Source organism: Phoca vitulina, unplaced genomic scaffold (assembly GCF_004348235.1).
Source record: "Phoca vitulina isolate PV1807 unplaced genomic scaffold, GSC_HSeal_1.0 scaffold3, whole genome shotgun sequence".
Lineage (NCBI taxonomy): Eukaryota > Metazoa > Chordata > Mammalia > Carnivora > Phocidae > Phoca > Phoca vitulina.
Genome location: NW_022589706.1, coordinates 79,259,799 through 79,280,550, shown reverse-complemented (window position 1 = coordinate 79,280,550; position 20,752 = coordinate 79,259,799). Strand labels below are relative to the sequence as shown.

Genomic DNA, 20,752 nt, shown 5'->3' with positions numbered 1-20,752 from the left:
AAATTATGTATGCATATCCAGACATATAAATATCCTTTGAAATATCAAACAGGATCATATTGTGCACACAATTCCACACCTTGGGTTTCTTTCAGTTAATGAAACACTTTGAATGGCTTTCTAAAGTTCACATTAAGAGCTATATTATTCTTTGTACTGGCTACATAGCATTTCATTGTATTGATAAAATGCCATCTATTTAACTAGTCTCATATTTATTATTTATCAGCATTTAACATGTTTTCAGCCATTTGCTATTGTAAACAATGCTGCAACCCATATACATATATCCTTGCACAGTCCTTCAAATATGTATAAATAAAATCTTAAAAGCAGAATTGCCTGCATAAAAGGCACGGGCCTTCAGTTTTTTACTGATATTGCCAAATTACCTTCTAAAATAGTTTTATTAAATCACCAGAATTTTCTACTCCTCTAAATAATAAAGTTATTAGTAACTGCAGATTTTTGGTGAGGGAAAGGGAATAATTCCTGAAGCTCCTTAAATCAACTAAGAAAGGGAATGAAATCACTCCTAAAGAAAATGTTAACACTTTACCGTGATACATATTTTTAAAAAAGAAAACAGCACTATTTCTGGGAAAGAATTATTTTCCCACTTTTGCTAATAAAAGTTCACCTCACTACTCAGAGTTTTTCCAGTCCTCAATAATTCTTTTTCTAAAACAACCTCTTAGGAACTCACAGCCAATGCAAACAGGAGTTGAAAGGAAAAGGAAAACATAAAACTCAGTTTCTAAGGAGCACAACAAGATTCTTAAGTTTCTGAGCAGTGCAGTGACTTTAAATTCTTATCGTTAGAGATGTTTTTAATTAAAAAAAAAAACTGTTAGTGGATTCTTTAAAGGTTTCAACTCTTGCTGGTGAAAAAAACAATTCTCTGCCTTATTTTTCCTACAGATTGCAAACTCTTTTAGGGTGAGGTGGAGGACGGAGTTTGTAAACGGCTGCCTGCATTGCAGGCGCTTTTAGCGGATAATAGTTGTCCCTGCTCTAGCCAGAATAGCCGCTCTCCGCCTCCGTCCCGCAACCCCTCTCTGTGACTCCCTACCCGGCTCTCCTCCACATCCTTTAACCTCCCCCCTTTATCTGTGGACGCGCCGCCGGCCTCGCGCCCCCGCGCTGGGCTCGTGGAACAATCCGTGACGTCATGAGGCCGCGGCTCAATCAGACGCGGCGTTTGGGAAATTTTAAACTTAAAGGCGGGGCGGCCCGTGCTCTCTGAGGCCGAGAAGGTAGAGCGTCTGCGCCAGTTCTCTGGGGTCTAGCCTGGCAGGATGGCAGAGGAAGGGGCTGTCGCGGTCTGCGTGCGGGTCCGGCCGCTCAACAACAGGTAGGTAGGCCAGACCGAGACCAGGACCCCGCTGGGGCCTCCGGTCCGGGCCTGAGCCGGAGAGTCCCCGCTGCTCGTTCCCGGTTCCGCCGCTTGGTATCTCCGCCCCTTACCGGTTTTGTGTCCCTATCTGTAAGTGACGGAGAAGGATCGGAGGATCTAGAAGATACTTTGCGTCTGTAGGAGTCTCTTAAACGTTTAACTCAGGCTGGCAAACGTTAAAGACCTTGACGCCGGCCCGGCACTGCCTTTCTCCATCTGAGCCTCCCCACCCCACCCTATTCCTTAAAGGAAGTCGTATCGGATAATTCTTACAGGCACTCATCACAGTTGGTCATTTTGCACTTAACTGCCTCTCCCTCTTCACTGTATATTCCTTGAGAGCGAGGACTAGTCTGTCTTACTGCATTGTATTCCTAGGCACTCAAGACTTCATTCAATGACTGAATTCAACATCCAGAACGTTGCATGGCTGATATTTATTAATCGTGATGTTTTTTTTTTTTAGTACAGTGTACAGTACTAAACAGACACTACCATCGTTGCCCCTGTCGGATCCACATTCTAGGAGAGCAGACAGGAAATAAAGTAAAAAATATAGAATGTTAAGTTGACATAATGTTACGGAAGTAATAAATGCTATAGAGAAAAAGCAGAAAGGGGAAGAAATGAAGTCTTTGCTTCTCTAGTCTCTGGCACTCACTCCAGAATACTAATATATTTTGTGTTTGAGAAATAATTGTTAAATATCACAAGGTGTTTAATAAATGACAATATCAAAATGAGGAATTTCCTATATTTAAAGGGCTCATTATCTAATGCATTAGAAGACAGTTACATAAACCATTACAATACATGGTAACAAGTGTTATGATAGGTGGAGAGTGTTTGCTAGAAGAGTCATTAACCCCTCTGAGATGACACCAGGGACAAGGCTGGTGTCAGAATGAAAGAATAGTTAAATTACTTAATGGAAAGGTAAGTCAAGGTATTCCAGACACAGAGGGGCTGCATTTCTTATTTTGAAAGAGACATTCAGGTAGCTGTATGGAGTTAGATATATATTGGAATTTAGAGCAAGATAACGTTGAAGAGAGAAATAAACATGATCCAAGTCTAGTGTGCCATATTAAGAATTTCAGATGGTTTTTTAAAGTTTTGAGCAAGAGGGACATAATCAGAGTTGCATTTTGAATGTATCTTTTCAGCAACCAGTACTGGGTAGGCGGGTGGAAATGAAGAACTTTACAAGGAAATTCCCATGAGAAGGCAGGAGATCACTGACCCCCCACTTAAAAGTGTTGACCCCTCAAAGGCAGATTTTCCAAATTTCTAATATATACTATAAGTCAATATTGTCTTTTAAAATATTCTTCAGAAGATGGAATCTTTTATCTGTCATATAACATGACTTCCATGACCAGTTATACTAAAATGCAGTGTTTTTATTCTTTCAGAGAAGAAGCTCTTGGAGGAGATACCCAAGTTTACTGGAAAACTGACAATAATGCTATTTATCAAGTTGATGGCAGTAAATCCTTCAATTTTGGTAGGTTTGTAATAGCATCAAAAATTAATCTGTTATCCTTTTCCTATTAGGAGTATAAAAGTCTTATCAGTAATACTGGATTTGTCATTAAAGATCAGACTAAGCCTTCTATAAACTGCTTCAGTGGAAACTTTAAAAAATTGTTCATCCATCATGTATGATAAGTAAGATAATAAATTGATATTTAAAATGAAGTTATAGGGGCACCTGGGTGGCTCAGTCAGTTAAGCATCTGCCTTTGGCTCAGGTCATGATCCCGGAGTTCTGGGATCAAGCCCTACATCGGGCTCCCTGCTCAGCAGGGAGTCTTCTTGTCCCTCAGCAGGGTGCCCCTCACCTTGCTTGTGCTGTCTGTCTCTCTCTCAAATAAATAAATAAAATCTTAAAAAAAAAAACAAATAATAAATAAAATGAAGTTATAGTGCCATATGGTTGAAACTAATACTTCTTCCTCTTATTCATTAGTTTATTTGTGGCCTAAAACTCCATAGGCCTAAAATATGTTGCTTAATGTCAAGTCATCTTTAAGATCTTTCTTTCAGTTTCGTATATATTTTCCACCATTATTTTTTTTTTATTTTATTATGGTGTGTTAATCACCATACATTACATCATTAGTTTTTGATGTAGTGTTCCATGATTCATTGTTTGCATATGACACCCAGTGCTCCATTCAGTACGTGCCCTCTTTAATACCCATCACCAGGCTAACGCATCCCCCCACCCCGCTCCCCTCCTGAACCCTCAGTTTGTTTCTCAGAGTCCATAGTCTCTCATGGTTCATCTTTTAAGAAAATTCTTTAAAGAATAAATAGTAAAGATATTCCTTCTTTGTGTGCTGGAATAGAGCAGAGACCTACCCCAGCTTTTGTGAAACTTACATGGTGAGAGAGCCTTTAAACGAGTAATCACATTTGTGTTGACATATGCTTTGTGAGAGTTTATAGTGGATCTAACTGGTCTATGTGTCTAGAAGGATACCAGTGACACTGGGACCTGCAGGATGAGTGAGAGCTAATTAGGACACAGGGACATGCAGACCCTAAAGGTTGACTAGGCTGGTTTGTGTGTTGATTTAATATGGATGTACTGCTGACAATGTGCCAGACACAGTTCTAGGCATGTCATACAGATTAACTCATTAATCCTCCTAACAAGCTTATACTGTAGGTACCTTTCTATTTCAGTGATGAACTGAAATAGGCCTGGAGTCATACAGCCAGCAAATGGAAGAGTCAAACTCCAAATCCAGCCACACTAGCACGCTGCCACTTAGGCACCTCAGAACAACAGTGAGGTCCTCTCAACAACTTGAGGAGTAAGAATGGCTAGGTTGTTGAACTAGCATTAAACTAGAAAGCCGTCATAAAAGGTTTTGGAGCAAAGATCTATAGGAGAGAAAACAATTTCTGGTAAAGGACTGTTTTAGAGCATTAACATAAGTTTTAAAAAGGTAAAACAATATATCCCAGAGATTAGAAAACCAAGAGTGAGGGATACACAAGCATTCAGACACATGATCTGTAGGTTCTCAGTAGCTATGTATGCCCATAGAAGATTTAGATTTATCCACCCATCTAAAGCAAATGGCATGAACATTTGAATCATCCTACCATCTCTCCTTGCTCTGAAATCATAACCCCTAAGCAGCCTTCAGATGGCACTTTTGTTTCCATTTAGTTCTGCAAACAGAGCAGATGTATGGTCAGAATGCAAGCAGTCTGACCACTGAATTTCTTGTTGCAGGTGGATACATTTCCTTCCTGATTTCCAAATCCATTTGTTATGAGATTTTTACTATGAGGCCACCATTGAAAGAGTAGTCCATTTTTAATGTGCTAATTATGCTAACAAAAGCAGAGAACCACATCCTAGACTAGTGAACTCATCAGCACAAATGCTACTGTAAACCCAGCCTCCTTTAGCAGCCAGCCAGCTAGTCATTCCCTGTAACCTTTCAGCTTTGTTCAGGTCTCCTCTTCCATATATGTGCATTTCTTAGTTTAGTTTGAGCTGGCCTTTTTGTCAAATATGTTATAAACTTTAAAATTTCTCAAAGCATAGTAATAGTTCACATTTCCTAAGTATTAACCATATGTTCATAGTAATTCTATGAGGAAGAGAATACATATCCATTTTACAGATTAGGTAATTGAGGCACAGAGACATCAATCTCCTTGCCCAAAGTCACACAACTTATAAGTGGTAGAACCAGATTTGCAGATAGTCTGATTCTATACGCCTGAATTCAGCCACTATGCCCTACTGCCTCTTAAAAGCACATAGGATAGTTGAGAAGTCTGACTTGTATTTTTTCTTTGTGAGGACCAAACACATCTCACCTTATAGAGAAGTATATTTTCAAAGGACCAATAAGTTGAAGAGAATATTGTGTCCTAAATATTTTATCTTACCATATCCTGACAATTTTATTTCTTTGGACAACTACTAAGAAAGAAAACAAAGTTCATTTGTTTGATTTAACCTCTGTGTTTATGTGTGTGGTTTTTTTTTAGATCGTGTCTTTCACAGTAATGAAACTACTAAAAATGTATATGAAGAAATAGCAGTACCAATCATAGATTCTGCCATACAAGGCTACAATGGTTTGTATTCACTGTAGAGATATTTTAGTATTGGTTCTCTTTTCAATTATTGATAGTTTTACACCCTATAGATTCATTTTTAATCTTTGCATGTGTGGGTGTTTTGTTTTTACAGGTACCATATTTGCCTATGGTCAGACTGCTTCAGGAAAAACATACACCATGATGGGTTCAGAGGATTATTTGGGAGTAATACCCAGGGCAATTCATGACATTTTCCAGAAAATTAAAAAGGTAAATACCTTAGCTAAATTTCTGGTACATACAGGTAAAAGTAGTAATAGTCTCTTGTAATGATGAAAGGAAGTAGGTTTATAGTTATATTTTCATTAGCCATGGGTAAAGAAGGCATAACATAGATTCACTTTTTCCCTCACAGACTTACTTTGTAGAGCTTAAAGTTCTTTCAGTCTTCCCCTTGAATCCTGAAACAGAACTAAGCACACCAAAAAGTGGGTGTTAAGGAACAGGAAAATCTTTCAAGAATGCTTAGCTCCTCCTTGCCTTTGTTTACCTACAAGTGATTATTAAGGAGCAGAGAAAAGTAGAGGTAGAGAAGAGGCCAGAATAAGCAACCTAACTAAGAGTTGGTTTTAAGTTTATTTTTTCATTACTGTTTTAATGATTTTTAATGTCCTTATTTGAACATTCGTTGGTAGGGTTTTATTTTGAGTTTAGAGAGTTGGACTGGGTGCTCTCCTCATTATTTGATACTATACTTTTCATTATTCCTGGAACATATTTTTATATTTTGTGTTTATCATCAATATAAAACCATATGAGGTTTTGTTTCTTGTTTGCTTTGCAAAGATAATTTCTCAGAATATTTTAATATTTAATATTAGCACATAGGTATTCAATATTAGGTTTTCACAAATGGATGATCTCTGATGTTTTTACACTTTTTTTTTTCCTCCAGTTTCCTGACAGGGAATTTCTCTTACGTGTGTCTTACATGGAGATATATAATGAAACCATTACAGACTTACTCTGTGACACTCAAAAAATGAAGCCTTTAATAATTCGGGAAGACTTCAATGTGAGTAACAGAGTTGAAGTAGCTCTAAAAATAGACTTGCTTATTGGGGTTATTATTCTTGAATATTTCCCTTTAATTTCTATATTTTTCAAACTGTCTCCTATTTGTATGGTTTATTTTTTCTTAGGTGTTTATGGAGACAGCATATGAGCAATATGTATAGTTCTTAAACATTGACAGCTATTATATTTTGGTATAAGTGCCTTAAAAAAGAGCAAGATGGAAGTATCAGGTTAGAATTTGCTGTGCTTTGGTATAGGAAATAAATTGTACATATTATAGGTTTACTTGTTATTTTCATACATTTTCCACTTGTAACTTCCACAAATGAATTCTGTAATAGTTGACACCTTCTTTTTGAGATTCACACTTTTTAGTGACTTCTTCTCTACTCTTCTCATAATTAAACTTGTTTCAGAGGAATGTGTATGTGGCTGATCTCACAGAAGAAGTTGTTTATACATCAGAAATGGCTTTGAAGTGGATCACAAAAGGAGAAAGTAAGACTTTATACTGTATTTCCCCAAAACACTTGTAAAAACTATTCAGTTAAATGTATTTGGCTTCAAATCACACTTTTCACTCTTAAAATAAAAGTTAATGTTTTTCTTTGGATTTTAATGTATACAGCTGAAATATGACTTACTTTTTACAGAGAATAGACATTATGGAATTACAAAAATGAATCAAAGAAGCAGTCGCTCTCATACTATTTTTAGGATGGTAGGTAACTCTCTGTTTGGCCTTTCCAATTAAAAATGCACTAATTTTTTACAAGTTTTCTTTTCTGTCTAGATTTTGGAAAGTAGAGAGAAAGGGGAACCTTCCAATTGTGAAGGATCTGTCAAAGTGTCCCATTTGGTGAGTATTGATGGACCATGGTACTGTACTGTATGGGCCAAAGCATAATTTAATTTGGCTGCTGGATGTTTGGTTTCATAAGAATTGTTAACTGAACTAAACAGGCAAAAACATGTATAAATCGGTGTTTAGTCTCATTTGTAGACATGAGATTACTAGCTAAAACATAGGAAGAATTCAGAGGGTCTTTCTTCCTGTTATGTTATGGTTGCCTCTCCTAAAATTTAGATGGAAGGACTTTTCCTAACCAGAGTTCTTGGGGGGAGGCTTTCCATATGCACTTAAGAGTTAGAGTGTTCTTGGAATGGGGGTGGGGGCCGTTCAGTTTTGTTGTTGTTGTTTTTGTTTTGTCTCAGCCAATAGAATTGAGACCATGGGATCAACAAAAACTAGCTGGGACTGTTAAATAGTAAATCATATTATTCAAGTATATTCTTAAATATAATAAGGAAATGTTTTATATTATAAACATAGTGTTTTAGACTATAAATCCCTTGAAGGGAAGAGTGATACCTTATTCATCTTTATAGCCTCAACACATTATACATAGTTTATGTTCAATACCTGTTTGTTAAATAGTGAATATATACATTATGCAAACTTTCTTTTCTCCACATAAATAAACCTCCCATTTCCTTCTTGCTGTACTATATCATTTCTCTCTCGTTTTCTGTACTTCCTTCCTGTTCCTTGCCAATATTCTCTGTCTTCACGGTCTAAATTTTTTAGCTTCATCTAGGATATGACTGAAGATTATTTTATTTGATTTGAAAACTTCAGGGAAAAAATAATAAATCTATAATATGTTTTTTCACTTTCAGATTTGAAAAATCAGAGTCTTAATTAAATATCTAATTCAGTTCACCTCAGTTACTTTACTGAACCAGCATAAAATTTATTTTAGTATACTGGTCTTGCTTTGATTTAGCAACAACAAAAACACAAAACCTAACTTCTGTTTTGTTTTCTAAACCCAGTCTGTGATATTTCACTACAATTTTAACATTTCTCTTAATAATTTAGTTTTAATACCCTTGACATATTCAGTGATCCATTTGGTGACTTTTTCCATATTCTTTGATGCTCTATCATCTAGGGACTATAGATACCATCTGGCTCAACCCTTCACCTTCCGACTTACTCTAAGTATCTTCTTGGAAAGAAGTCTTCCCCAAAAAAGTCATTTTCTGGCTCTTTGGAAGTGGCCTTTATTTATTTATTTTTTTAAGTGTCTTTTGATCTTTCTGGTTCATAATATCTAGCTTCTTTCAGTTCTGCTCCTTCTCTATATCCTTTGTGGCTTCTTTTTCCTACCCTCCTATCAAAAACATAGGAGTGTTGCGGCCTTTCTTACTTCCTGTGTTTGCCCCCAGACATTCTGTTATCATTTCTGTGTTGATGACAGTCAGACATTTATTTTATCTAGAGTCTCTGAGTTCTAATTCATGTCTTTGTAAAGATGATTATAATTGTGTGTCCCACTGTTATTTCAAACTTCAGTGTGTCTAAAACAAAATTAATTTCTTCCTATCATAGTGAATATTCCTTCTTTCCAGTAGTACCAGTGTTATCCTGGTCACTTAGGTCAGACCCAAGTCAATTCTGCCTCATCTTTTTCTGCCGTCCCCTTTTGTCCAGTCATTAATATTTCCTATTCAACATTCCCATGGGTGTCACACTCATTTAGGTTCTCATCTCTTGAATTACTGTATCATTCTCCTAGACCTGGCCCCAAGACTCTGGTCTTCCTTTCTGCAGTCTGCAGATTTCCAATTTTTCTGATGTTACTAAGTACAGCTCGTGTTGTGTCTCCAACTTTAACCAACCTAACTTCACTTCCTTCTACTCCACGTGAGCTCCTCTATTATAGATGCATTGGGCCTCTTGGTGTCTTTGAACACTGATACTTGTTCCCATCTTTATTCCTTAATTCATGCTGCCTTTCTCACCATTTTGCCCCTTTATTATGTATCTAGGTCTTCTGTAATAAAGATACTATACAAGAAAGATTAGACTTTGAGTATGTTAGAGAAAGTAGTGTCTAGATAGGACATAATTAAAGCAGGAGTACATAGGGCGCCTGGGTGGCTCAGTTGGTTAAGCGACTGCCTTCGGCTCAGGTCATGATCCTGGAGTCCCTGGATCGAGTCCCGCATCGGGCTCCCTGCTCGGCAGGGAGTCTGCTTCTCCCTCTGACCCTCCCCCCCTCTCATGTGCTTTCTCTCATTCTCTCTCTCAAATAAATAAATAAAATCTTTAAAAAAAATAAAATAAAATAAAGCAGGAGTACATAAGTACTGCCCATCCCTGAAAGTGTCCACAGAGAGACAGAATTTAAATCTCTGAATTTGTTTTAATGCATTAAGAATATTTGCTGAGCCTTCATCATGTTCTGAGCATAGTACGGCTCTGAGATTAAAAGAATAAAGACATCCCTCCACCACTTACTGTCTCCACGGCTACCTCCCTAGCCCAGGCCACCATCACCTCAGTCAGATTCCTGCAGGAGCTTCCTGACTGGACTCCCTGCTACCACTCTTGCCCCTCTCCAGTCCAGGGGCCAGAAAGTTAAATCAAGATATGACTGTCACTCTCTTGCTTAAACCCTTTCCCATCGCATTTAGAAAATCCAGAGCTCTTACTCTTCCTTACAGTGCCCTGCACAGTCTGACCCCTATCTACTTCTCTTACTCTATATTGTCCCATCTCTACGTCACCAACTCTGCCATGCTGCCCTTTCTATTTTTTGAATATACCAAGCTCATTTCTGCTTTGTGACTGGGTGTACAGGCTATTCTTTCTACCTAGAGTATTGTTCCCTTGATCTTTGCATGGCTGGCCCCTCTTCCCTGTCATTCCCGATCCTAGCTTAATGGGAGGCCTTTCCTACCACCTGGTCCGAAGCACCTGCTCTGTACCTTCCTCTTTCCACTTCTGACACTCTACTTAAATTACCTATATTACACTTACCATGATGTGTTTCTTATGTGTCTTTTTCTCATTTCTCATGAATGTCCTCCTCTCCCCATCCTGCCGCATGTGGAATAAAAGCTCTGTGAGAGCAGAGAACTTATTTGTCTGGTTCACTGTCATATCCCTAGCACCTAACACACTGCCTGGAGCACGACGGGCAGTCACTTTTTTGTCAATAGTATTTGTGAAATGAAGAGGCCCATGCTTTTAAAGATGCTACAGTGTAGTCATAGACACAAATGACTAGCTCAGCACAGGAAGTGCTAAAGCATAAGTCGTATCTTTAAAGACCACTGGGTACATGATTGAAAGAGCAGTTCATTCAAGGTGTGGGAGAGGACGGATGAAGGTGGCAAAGTTTTACTAGGGAGGTAACAATCATCTTTGGTCCTGAATAAGGAATAGGGGCAGACAAGAACATTAGGACTGATTAAACAAAGGGAATGGCAAAAGGTAGCTCTTGGAAGCATAGAAATACGTGAGGCATTTAGGGCATAGTGAGTAGGTCAGCTAGAATTCTGAGTGAGTAATGGGTAGATTTACAGCTGGAGCAACACAAGTGCCAGATTGTAAAGTATCATATTCACTAGTAAGGTTTTGAACTTTGTGTAGGAAATGGAGAAGCTATTCTGACAGCATTATGGAGGATATATTATAAAGAAGGAACAAGGTATATAGATCAATCTGACTCAGAAAGGGGAAAGCCTAAACAGTGGAATGAAAGACAAGCATCCAAATGGAGTATGCAAATAGACTGTGTGTTAAAAATTGTTCTTTCAGTAGTTGGGTTTTTTTAGTTCAAGTTACCCTTCCTAAAGGTTTATTTTCATCTATCTTACAGAATTTGGTTGACCTTGCAGGCAGTGAAAGAGCTGCTCAAACAGGCGCTGAAGGTAATGGAAACTCATAAATGTATTGGTCTCAATGTCATCTTGTTCTTTTACAGAATAAAAAAAAAGTGCTACCTTGCACTTTAGAAATTAATAAAGATAGTAATTTTGTGATGAAAGTCCTTAACATAAAAAGCAGCATCTGGGGGCACCTGGGTGGCCCAGTCAGTTGGGTGTCCAACTTTAGATTTCGGTTTAGGTCATGATCTCATGGTTGTGAGATCAAGCCTTGTGTTAGGCTCCCACTGGGCATGGAGCCTGCTTGAGATTTTCTCTCTCCCTCCCCTCACCCCTCTCGTGTTCTCCCTCTCTCTCAAAAATTTCAAAAAAAAAATTTTTAAGTTCATTTAAAAGCAGCTCCTATATCTGGCAAATTATCTAGGCTACTATAGCATCAGTTAAAAGCTAAACTATGCAGTTGATAAGATTGCATAGCTGCAAAGCTTGTGAGAGTGCGATGAAAACCAGATTTTCATAATTAGTAAGGAAATTCAGAAAGGTGGTGGAGTATAAAATTAATATACAGACATTAATAACTCATAATACAAACAACAACCAGTTCGAATATTTAGTCTACAAAAAGACTCCATCCATTTACAATAATGACTTAAGAGATCTAATACCTAGGTAGAAACTCAACAAAAATTACCTAAGGCCAAAATAAAGAAAACTTTAAAACAGACCTAAAGGACATAATCAAATACTTAAACACATGGAAAAGCATACTTAGACAGGAAGTTTTGAAATCATGAAGATGTCAGACCTTTCTATGTCAATTTCCTACAGCCTGACACAGAGACACTCATCTGAGCATGGCCTATATCCACCAAACCAGTGGATCCTACAACCTGTGAACAAGAAATACTTGCTCGTGTTTTAAGCCTGCATGTTAAGCAGAAATATTACAGCAGCAGCTGAATCATGCACCTGTGAAATAACAGCTGTCCAAAACTATTTGTTGTAGTACTTTTTGTATATGTGGGAGATTGAAAACCTACATGTCCCTCAGTAGGGTGCTGAGTGAATAAATTGTGATACATCCATACAGTGGAATTTTATGCTATAAAAAAGAGTGAAAAACACCAGTGTTTAATGATAGGATATATCGCCAAGTAAAAAAAAAAGCAAAGTACAAATTAGCATATATAATGTGCTACTATTTGTGTAAAAAGGAAAAGGAAGAAATAAAAGTATGTGAACTTGTATTCGTAAAAATCTCTGCAAGAGTCAACTAATAAAAGTGGTTTCCTGGTAGGAGGATAGGAACTGTTTGAATGGAGCATAAGAGTAGGAGAGAGCTTTTCAGTGTACTTTTTTTTTTTTTTTTTTTGGTGATATATGAGCCATATGAGCATATGAGCTTAAAAATTAGAACTTTGTTGGTTGTGAGTCTATAGGAATTAATTTTGTTGTTAAGTCTATAGTTGCCTAGGGGCGCCTGGGTGGCTCAGTCATTAAGCGTCTGCCTTCGGCTCAGGTCATGATCCCAGGGTCCTGGGATTGAGCCCCGCATCGGGCTCCCTGCTCAGCAGAAAGCCTGCTTCTCCCTCTCCCACTCCCCCTGCTTGTGTTCCCTCTCTCGCTATCTCTCTCCCTGTCAAATAAATAAATAAAATCTTTAAAAAAAAAAAAAAAAAGTCAATAGTTGCCTATATTTGGAGGTTTGGACAAAAACAGATTTGAACTGAGGAGTTAGACAGACTCTTTTAGGAAATGAACTTTTCTTCCCTCTGATTTTATTTTTCCTTAGCCATCTGTTTCTTTTTGCTCTTTCTCTCAGGTGATAACATTTCTAGTTTACTTAATAGGTTGGAGGAATAGGGAGAGAGGCATTGAAAGTGGGCTCAGATTGGGCGCCTGGGTGGCTCAGATGGTTAAGCATCTGCCTTCGGCTCAGGTCATGATCCCAGGGTCCTGGGATCGAGTCCCACATCGGGCTCCCCGCTAGGCGGGGAGCCTGCTTCTCCCTCTGCCTCTCTCTCTCTCTCTCTCTCTCTCTCTGACTCTCATGAATAAATAAATAAAACATTAAAAAAAAAAAAAAGAAGAAAGTGGGCTCAGATCCAATCCAAAGCACAGACTTTACCATCTGACCCTTTAATTTCTCATTTCTTTTATAACTTACTGATAAATAAGTTCATCATCTAGTACAGGGGTCAACTTTCATTTTCATATTTGCCTAATAAATGCAGGTGTGCGACTCAAGGAAGGCTGTAATATAAATAGAAGTTTATTTATTTTGGGACAAGTGATCAAGAAACTTAGTGATGGACAAGTTGGGTAAGTTTATTCCATTGTACATTTACTTATTGATGCTTATGTTTTGCGTGAGGTTGAAAATTGTAATACTTTAGTAACACTCAAATAATGTACTGATTTCTTCCCTGTATTAAAAAGCTTTTGTGATTCTGTGAGCATGCCTAGCTTCTAAGACATATGACTGTGACCTACTAAATTTACTTTTTATCTTAAATATGATATAGTTAGTAGTTTTGATCTGCCTCAGGTAACCTGTAAAGAATTTTTAAACTGTAGCTAATTTAAGGTTCTGCATTAAAAACCAACCACTGTTGTTGTATAAAAATTCTTACTGTTTTTTTCCCCAAACCCCTTTCTCACTAAGTGGTTTCATAAATTATCGAGATAGTAAATTAACACGAATTCTCCAGAATTCCTTGGGAGGAAATGCAAAGACACGTATTATCTGCACAATTACTCCAGTGTCTTTTGATGAAACCCTTACTACTCTACAGGTGAGTTTGATTTTTATTTCAATATGGGGGAAAATCATCTTTAAGCAGAAAAAATTACCCACTAAAATTAGGTATCTTTTTTTTTAATGACATAACATACCTGCTGCAATAAAACTGATGTATTGCCTACTAAATAGTATTCCTTTGTTTTCCCAAATTTCAATCATTCATATCCCACCTCCATAATTTTTGCCACATCCAACACTATCATACTATTTTTCTGTAAAAAAAAAACTCACTTTTTCTACTTATTGTAGAAGGAAACTTTGTCTCAGTCCCATGAATGAAAAACTAGTATCATTTTCAACAAATATGTGTGTGTGTGTGTTTATAACAAAATAACTCTTGAACTCCTGCTAGCTGATTGTTGCTTGCCTTTGCTCTGAGCCTAAGGCTTACATTTTCTGTTAAAAAAAGGAAAAATGAGAAATGTCAATAGAACAGCTGTCTCAATCAAGGATTCAGTATTATTTAATGGTCACCTTCATGGACCTACTTACAGTTACTTCTGCTACTTACACTCTAAGAAATGTTGTTCTCAATAGTTACAGAGCACTGGATCAAGGTAGTGTCAGAGAAACAAAGATAAAAGGTACAGTCCCTGACCTCACAATTTATAGTCTTAGAGGGAAGGTAAGACCGGTCTTCCAATGTGATTGCCTGGATTAATTAACTATTAATAAGTAGAATAGAGTTCAGAGGAAGGAGAGATACTTTCAAGTGGAAGCAAAGCTTCAGAGTAGAGGGGGCAGCTGCACTGGACTTTGAAGGGTGGATGGGATTCCAGTAAGCCGGTGTTTGTAGGTTCTCTGTTGGCATCCATCCATCTTCAAGATATTTCCTTCGCTCTTCTGAAGACTAGAAGCCAGGGTAAGTTACAAGGACATAGAATACTCTCCATGTTCAAAAGTATTAAGCCACCGGGGAAGAGTATTGATCTTTCTTTATAAAATTTAATTATAAGAAACCTAAATATTATCAATTAAATTAATTTTTTATATTGAACACGTAACACTCTTGTATTTTTCCCCAGTTTGCCAGCACTGCCAAATACATGAAGAATACTCCTTATGTGAATGAGGTATCAAGTGATGAAGCTCTCCTGAAAAGATACAGAAAAGAAATAATGGATCTTAAGAAACAGTTAGAGGAGGTATGTATGAACCATGTATTTCAGTAAAGAATAGGGTCAGATGGAGAACTAAGATCTGCCCAAATGCCCAGAGGTTCTTAATTCATCAAAACCTGAGGTCTGTAACCTAAATTTAAAACAGCTTTCAAGTAAGGAGAAATCACCTCATAAAAATTTTAGTTTAGGGGCGCCTGGGTGGCTCAGTTGGTTAAGCGACTGCCTTCAGCTCAGGTCATGATCCTGGAGTCCTGGGATCGAGTGCCGCATCGGGCTCCCTGCTCGGTGGGGAGTCTGCTTCTCCCTCTGACCCTCCTCCCTCTCATGCTCTCTGTCTCTCATTCTCTCTCCCTCAAATAAATAAAATCTTAAAAAAAAAAAAAATTTTTTTTAGTTTAATTTACTATGAACTGAAAACTTGGTTTCTTGAAATTATTCTAGATTTTGTTTTTTATTTCCAAAGGGCAAAATTTGAGATTTTCAAATGAGCCAAGTAGAGACATTCTTTCTAAATTGTCACAAAAAGATAGGGAATTAGGTTAATAAGAAAGACCGTGTGTAGTTACTTAAAACTTTAATTTTTGTATTTTCACATTATCTTGAATTCTTCTGACCCTAAGATAAAGTCTAATAAGGTAGCATAATCACTTGTCATTGTAATTTGTTTCTTTTAACCATTACAGTTTCATATTTTATAAAAATCTTATATTTTGGTTATCTTTTTTAAAATGAGCTAAAATTTAAAAAAATAAAATGACCTAAAATATCAAATGAAAGTCTTATGAGAACATCTGTTCTTTTGCCGTAGGTGTTCAAGCCTCTGCTTTTATAACTTCTCTGCCTATCATTTATATATTTTTAGGCAATTACTAGAATTGCTTTAACAGCCTTGCTATAATCTTATATATAGCATCTAGAATACACAGGAAGAAATGTGTATTTTACTTTATTATAGGTTTGAGAAATTACTGATGATGGCAACTGCCATAGTGTTAGTATTTTGTAGGTAGGGTATATTTCATTTCAGTAAAGCCTGATGCAGGGCTCGATTATCACAACCCTGAGATCATGACCTGAACTGAAATCAGTAGTCGGACGCTTAACTGACTGACCACCCAAGAGCCCCCACATACAAATTTAATATTCTGTTCTTTTAAGCTACTTTCAAGGTTTTAAAATCTAGCTACATTTATTATTAACATAACTTAATATTACATTCTATAGGTTTCTTTGGAGACTCGGGCCCAGGCAATGGAAAAAGACCAGTTGGCCCAACTTTTGGAAGAAAAAGATTTGCTTCAAAAAGTACAGATTGAGAAAATTCAAAACTTAACACGGATGCTGGTGACCTCTTCTTCCCTCACATCACAACAGGAATTAAAGGTAAAATTTAAAAGATGACAACTCAGACTTGGTATACAGAGACTAGGATTGGTATTCTTATATGTTTATTATATAGTTATGCATTTCTTATCCTTTGATACAGTATATTCAGAAAACCCAGAACATTTTGTGTGTTTGCCTATACATTAGTAAAACCTAAGAGGTTCATTAAAAATAAGGATCTCTGATCCCATGTGTAGAGATCCTAATTCAAGAAATCTAAAATACTGACAAGGAATCTATGTACAATATGTTTCTTAAGAAATTCTAATGAAGTTGATCAGGTGATTGAGAACCATAAGTGTCTAGGGTATGTGGTAATATTTTCTATTTAAAGAAACAAATATTAATCTTGGGAAAATTGATCTAGAATATAGATCAACATAGTGATCAAAATTCTGACTTCCAGTATGTGTACTTTTTGTTTTTACCAAAGTTAGGGGTTTTTTTTTAGCCCAGTAGGTATTTTTTGTCTATGATGGTATCATGATTAAAAGGATGGCCTCTGGAGCTTGACTCCCCGGATTTGAATCCTGGTGCTGTCAATTCCTAACTCTTTACCTTAGGCAATTTCTTAAATCCACTTTGCTGCAGTTTCCTTATCTGTGAGATAGCTTGATTCCCACCTCGTAAGATTGTTGTGAGAATTAGGTGAAATAATGCATAGAATGTGCTCAACACTACATTTTCCACAGGGCAAATCCTCAATAAATATATGCTCTTAAGATAATATTATTAATAGAAATTATGTTCAAGTCACCATACTAGGTATAAAGAAGACATCCCAAGTGCTATTTGTTGACTGACTGATGAATAGGAAACAGCCCAATGGAAGGTATAAGGAAGACTATTTCAGGAAGAGATCCACATGTACAAAAGCTTGGAGTAGTGAAAACAACATAATGTATCCCTTAGACTTAAAATGTTTTGGTGGCAGGGGAATTTTAAATCACAATGAAGGATTTGAACATTGCATTATGCTAAGGGCAAGCTAAAGTCTTGTAGGTAACATGATCATGATTGTGTTTCAGAAAGGTATGGCTGCTTATGTGCATCAGATTGGTTGGGGTTCTACAAGGACTGTGACTCTGGAAATGGAAAAAAAACAGATCAGTTGGAGAGCTATGTGGGAGAGAGACTCAACAGGACTTTGTGATTGCTTAGATGTGGGGGTCAGGGAGAGGGAGAGAGAGGTATCCAGAATGACTGGCAAACATTGCTGGGTAGCTGGTAGTATTTACTGTTAAGGAACATTGAATGAAGAGCAGTGCAGCTGCTCAGTGTTTTATCTGGGACATCTCCAGTTTAAGATTTCAGGCAATTGAAAATGAAAATGAAAATCAGGTAAAAGATGTGAGGTAGAGATATCAGTTTGGGCATTAGCTGCTGCAGATCCAAAGTCAAGTCGTGGGAATGGATGGGCTTGTTCTGAGAGCATGTTGGGAATGAAAAGAAGACCAAAGACCAGACCCCAAGGACGACTTTTAGATAAAGGTAGAAGAATCCCAAAGGGAGCCGGGATTCGCTCTAGAGTTAAGAAGGAAACCAGATGAGTTGTGGTCACTAAGGGAAGAGAATATTTCAGAGGGGTAGCACTCAGCAGTGTCACATTCTGCTGAGAAGTTAATTAAGATAAATATAGACAATTTTTTGGATTTGGAAACAAGCTCATTTACAAAGCAATTTGAGCTATGTGCTAGGAGTGAAAGCCATCTTACAGAGGGTTGAGATGACCCCAAGGGATGAGATCATGAGCACATTAGAGGGGACTGGCCTCAGATAGAAAAAAGGATCATTTATAGATCAGCTCACCTATAAAAAGGATGTAGTAATAGGACAGTTGGGAGGATCAAGTAAGATGAGATAGTACTTGTACCTCCTAGAGGGACAGGAGAAGAATGGTAGCCATGAAATATGGAAAAACACAAGCAGAGGAAGAGAAACCAGCAAAGCAGAGTGAGTGGTGGGATAAGCACCAGGAGACAGAGGTGTTCCTGAAAGGATGATGAAGGAGTAGACGGATGATGAGGAAGAGCACGAAAGAGAAATGGAAAGAAAATTGTAGCTAGAGAGAAGTAAGGAGTGAAGGGTTTGTTTTAAAAAAAAAATCAAAAGCAAATGGAGAGGCTGGAGCATTCATTCATCGAGCTGTTAGAGGGGGCTGGTGAGGCTAACAGATGAATCGGTAACCCAGGGAGCAAGGGGAGGAGCAATGAGGTTAGGAGCCCTGGGGAAGGCATTAGCTTTACTGCATTGGAAGAGACTGGCATTGTGAAGGCTGTGTGGAGATCTACTCGCTGAAGGAAGTTCAAATAGACCATCTGTCTTCCCTTCCCAGTCAGAGCTGGACACCCCGAAGTGCTTTTGGTAGCTGTGGTGGGCAGCAGCAGCTTCCCTGCTAGAGAACACTGGATCACTTGGGTGGTGGGAGTCAGCCGATTCCTTTCAATTAAGTCCCAGAAAAGTTTGTAGGGAAACTTTCAAATAAAACATGAATTTTAAATGATAGTTTCATCAAATTTTTTATAGGGTTAAACACTGATTTTATTTATTTATTTTTTTTTTTAAAGATTTTATTTATTTATTTGACAGAGAGAGACACAGCGAGAGAAGGAACACAAGCAGGGGGAGTGGGAGAGGGAGAAGCAGGCTTCCCGCGGAGCAGGGAGCCCGATGCGGGGCTCGATCCCAGGACCCTGCGATCATGACCTGAGCCGAAGGCAGACGCTTAACGACTGAGCCACCCAGGCGCCCCTAAACGCTGATTTTAAAAGTTTGTTTTCTCATGACATCCTTAGACTGATAGGATATTAAAATAGGCTTAAAAAGAATTCTACCAAGTCCGTGGTTTCCAAGAAATATAAATTAATTCCCTTGTTTTACGATATTTGAGCCCAGATCTGTTTGAGGTAATTTTGATTTTTTTCCTCTTAGGCTAAAAGAAAACGAAGAGTCACTTGGTGCCTTGGCAAAATTAACAAAATGAAGGACTCAAATTATATAAATGAATTTAATATGTCAACAAATGTAACAAAAGCACGTAAGGCGGCTGCAACCGTAGTGGGGGAAATTGATGAATGTGAGTGCTTTTTTAGCTGCTTTTAATTACAAAAGCATCCCAGTAAAGACTACTTTATTTATAACTCAGTTAATGTGATAAACACATTTAATAAAATGTATGCATTTTAGATGCAATTACAATGGAGATAATGATAAAAATTAGTGATTTTAAGAAAGTGAACATTCTCTATTATTTTCACATCTCTTAAGAATGATACACTTTAGTTGAAACACAAGACATTTTTATTGTTGGTTTTGTTCTAATCATTATCCAGTTAAATTAGTATCCATATAATATAAATTAGTATCCATATAATATCTGCCTTAAACTTTAATTTTGAAAGGGTAGCATTACACAGGCATGTTTCAAAATAATGTCTCCAACATTAGCAGTATTTTTAAAGGGCATTTTAAAATCTACTTACATTGATCAAATCTCAAATTCAGAATTTGTCCTTTTACCTATATTGTATCAAGGATCGAGTATTTTATTACTAATTCTAACCAGGGATCTTAATTCATACAATATTATAAATGATCATATCTTATGTTAATATATTCTTGGCATTCATATTTTGAGCACATGTTAGCTAATTGGAGCTTATTATTACCTCCGATCAGATTTTTTTTTAGTCTTTGACTTTTAAGAAACTTTAGTAAACATATTTATGGATAAATTTCTTTTTCCCCTAATTCTAGCTTTCTGCTCAGAGTCTGATATTTTCAGTAATACTTTTGATACATTAAATGAGACAGAGTGGAATCCAGCAACAAAGCTACTAAGTCAGGTAACTTAAATGTATTTTATAAAAAACATTATCTCTCACTCTTTTTAAAATTCACTTTTTGTTGGTGTTTACATTGTTGTAGCAGCACATTACTCGCTCTGACTTAATTTTAGTAACAGTTTTGGTTCTAATTACTCGTTACACTCCTAACTGATAACTGACACGTAGAAGGAAGCTAAAAATTTTGTAATGCTGGTGTATGGTAATAGGTAAACATTTGCGTCTAATTCTTTCCCAATAAATCTTGGTATCTATGGGTGTTTTTTGTGTTTTTTTTTGGTTTTTGGTTTTTTGTTTTTTTTTAGTTTCTGTTTTTCCTTACATAATCCCGTAAGGGTTTTAATAAAGGCTGATTTTTAAAGTGTCA

The 20,752-nt window shown here is 37.2% G+C and overlaps 1 protein-coding gene across 1 annotated transcript in view; it reads left to right on the top strand.

Annotated features, from left to right (window-relative positions):
- Nucleotides 1–1,230: 1,230 nt before the first annotated feature.
- CENPE (centromere protein E) overlaps nucleotides 1,231–20,752 on the top strand; it is an 82,360-nt gene continuing 62,838 nt past the window's right edge. The window contains exons 1-15 of the mRNA XM_032398842.1: nucleotides 1,231–1,354; nucleotides 2,812–2,903; nucleotides 5,420–5,509; nucleotides 5,625–5,743; nucleotides 6,429–6,548; nucleotides 6,967–7,048; nucleotides 7,204–7,271; nucleotides 7,344–7,409; nucleotides 11,224–11,275; nucleotides 13,465–13,552; nucleotides 13,896–14,025; nucleotides 15,059–15,178; nucleotides 16,379–16,537; nucleotides 19,472–19,616; nucleotides 20,297–20,385. Of these exons, the coding sequence (XP_032254733.1) occupies nucleotides 1,299–1,354; nucleotides 2,812–2,903; nucleotides 5,420–5,509; nucleotides 5,625–5,743; nucleotides 6,429–6,548; nucleotides 6,967–7,048; nucleotides 7,204–7,271; nucleotides 7,344–7,409; nucleotides 11,224–11,275; nucleotides 13,465–13,552; nucleotides 13,896–14,025; nucleotides 15,059–15,178; nucleotides 16,379–16,537; nucleotides 19,472–19,616; nucleotides 20,297–20,385 (1,476 nt within the window). The 5' untranslated portion in view covers nucleotides 1,231–1,298. The remainder of the gene's footprint in view (nucleotides 1,355–2,811; nucleotides 2,904–5,419; nucleotides 5,510–5,624; nucleotides 5,744–6,428; nucleotides 6,549–6,966; nucleotides 7,049–7,203; nucleotides 7,272–7,343; nucleotides 7,410–11,223; nucleotides 11,276–13,464; nucleotides 13,553–13,895; nucleotides 14,026–15,058; nucleotides 15,179–16,378; nucleotides 16,538–19,471; nucleotides 19,617–20,296; nucleotides 20,386–20,752) is intronic.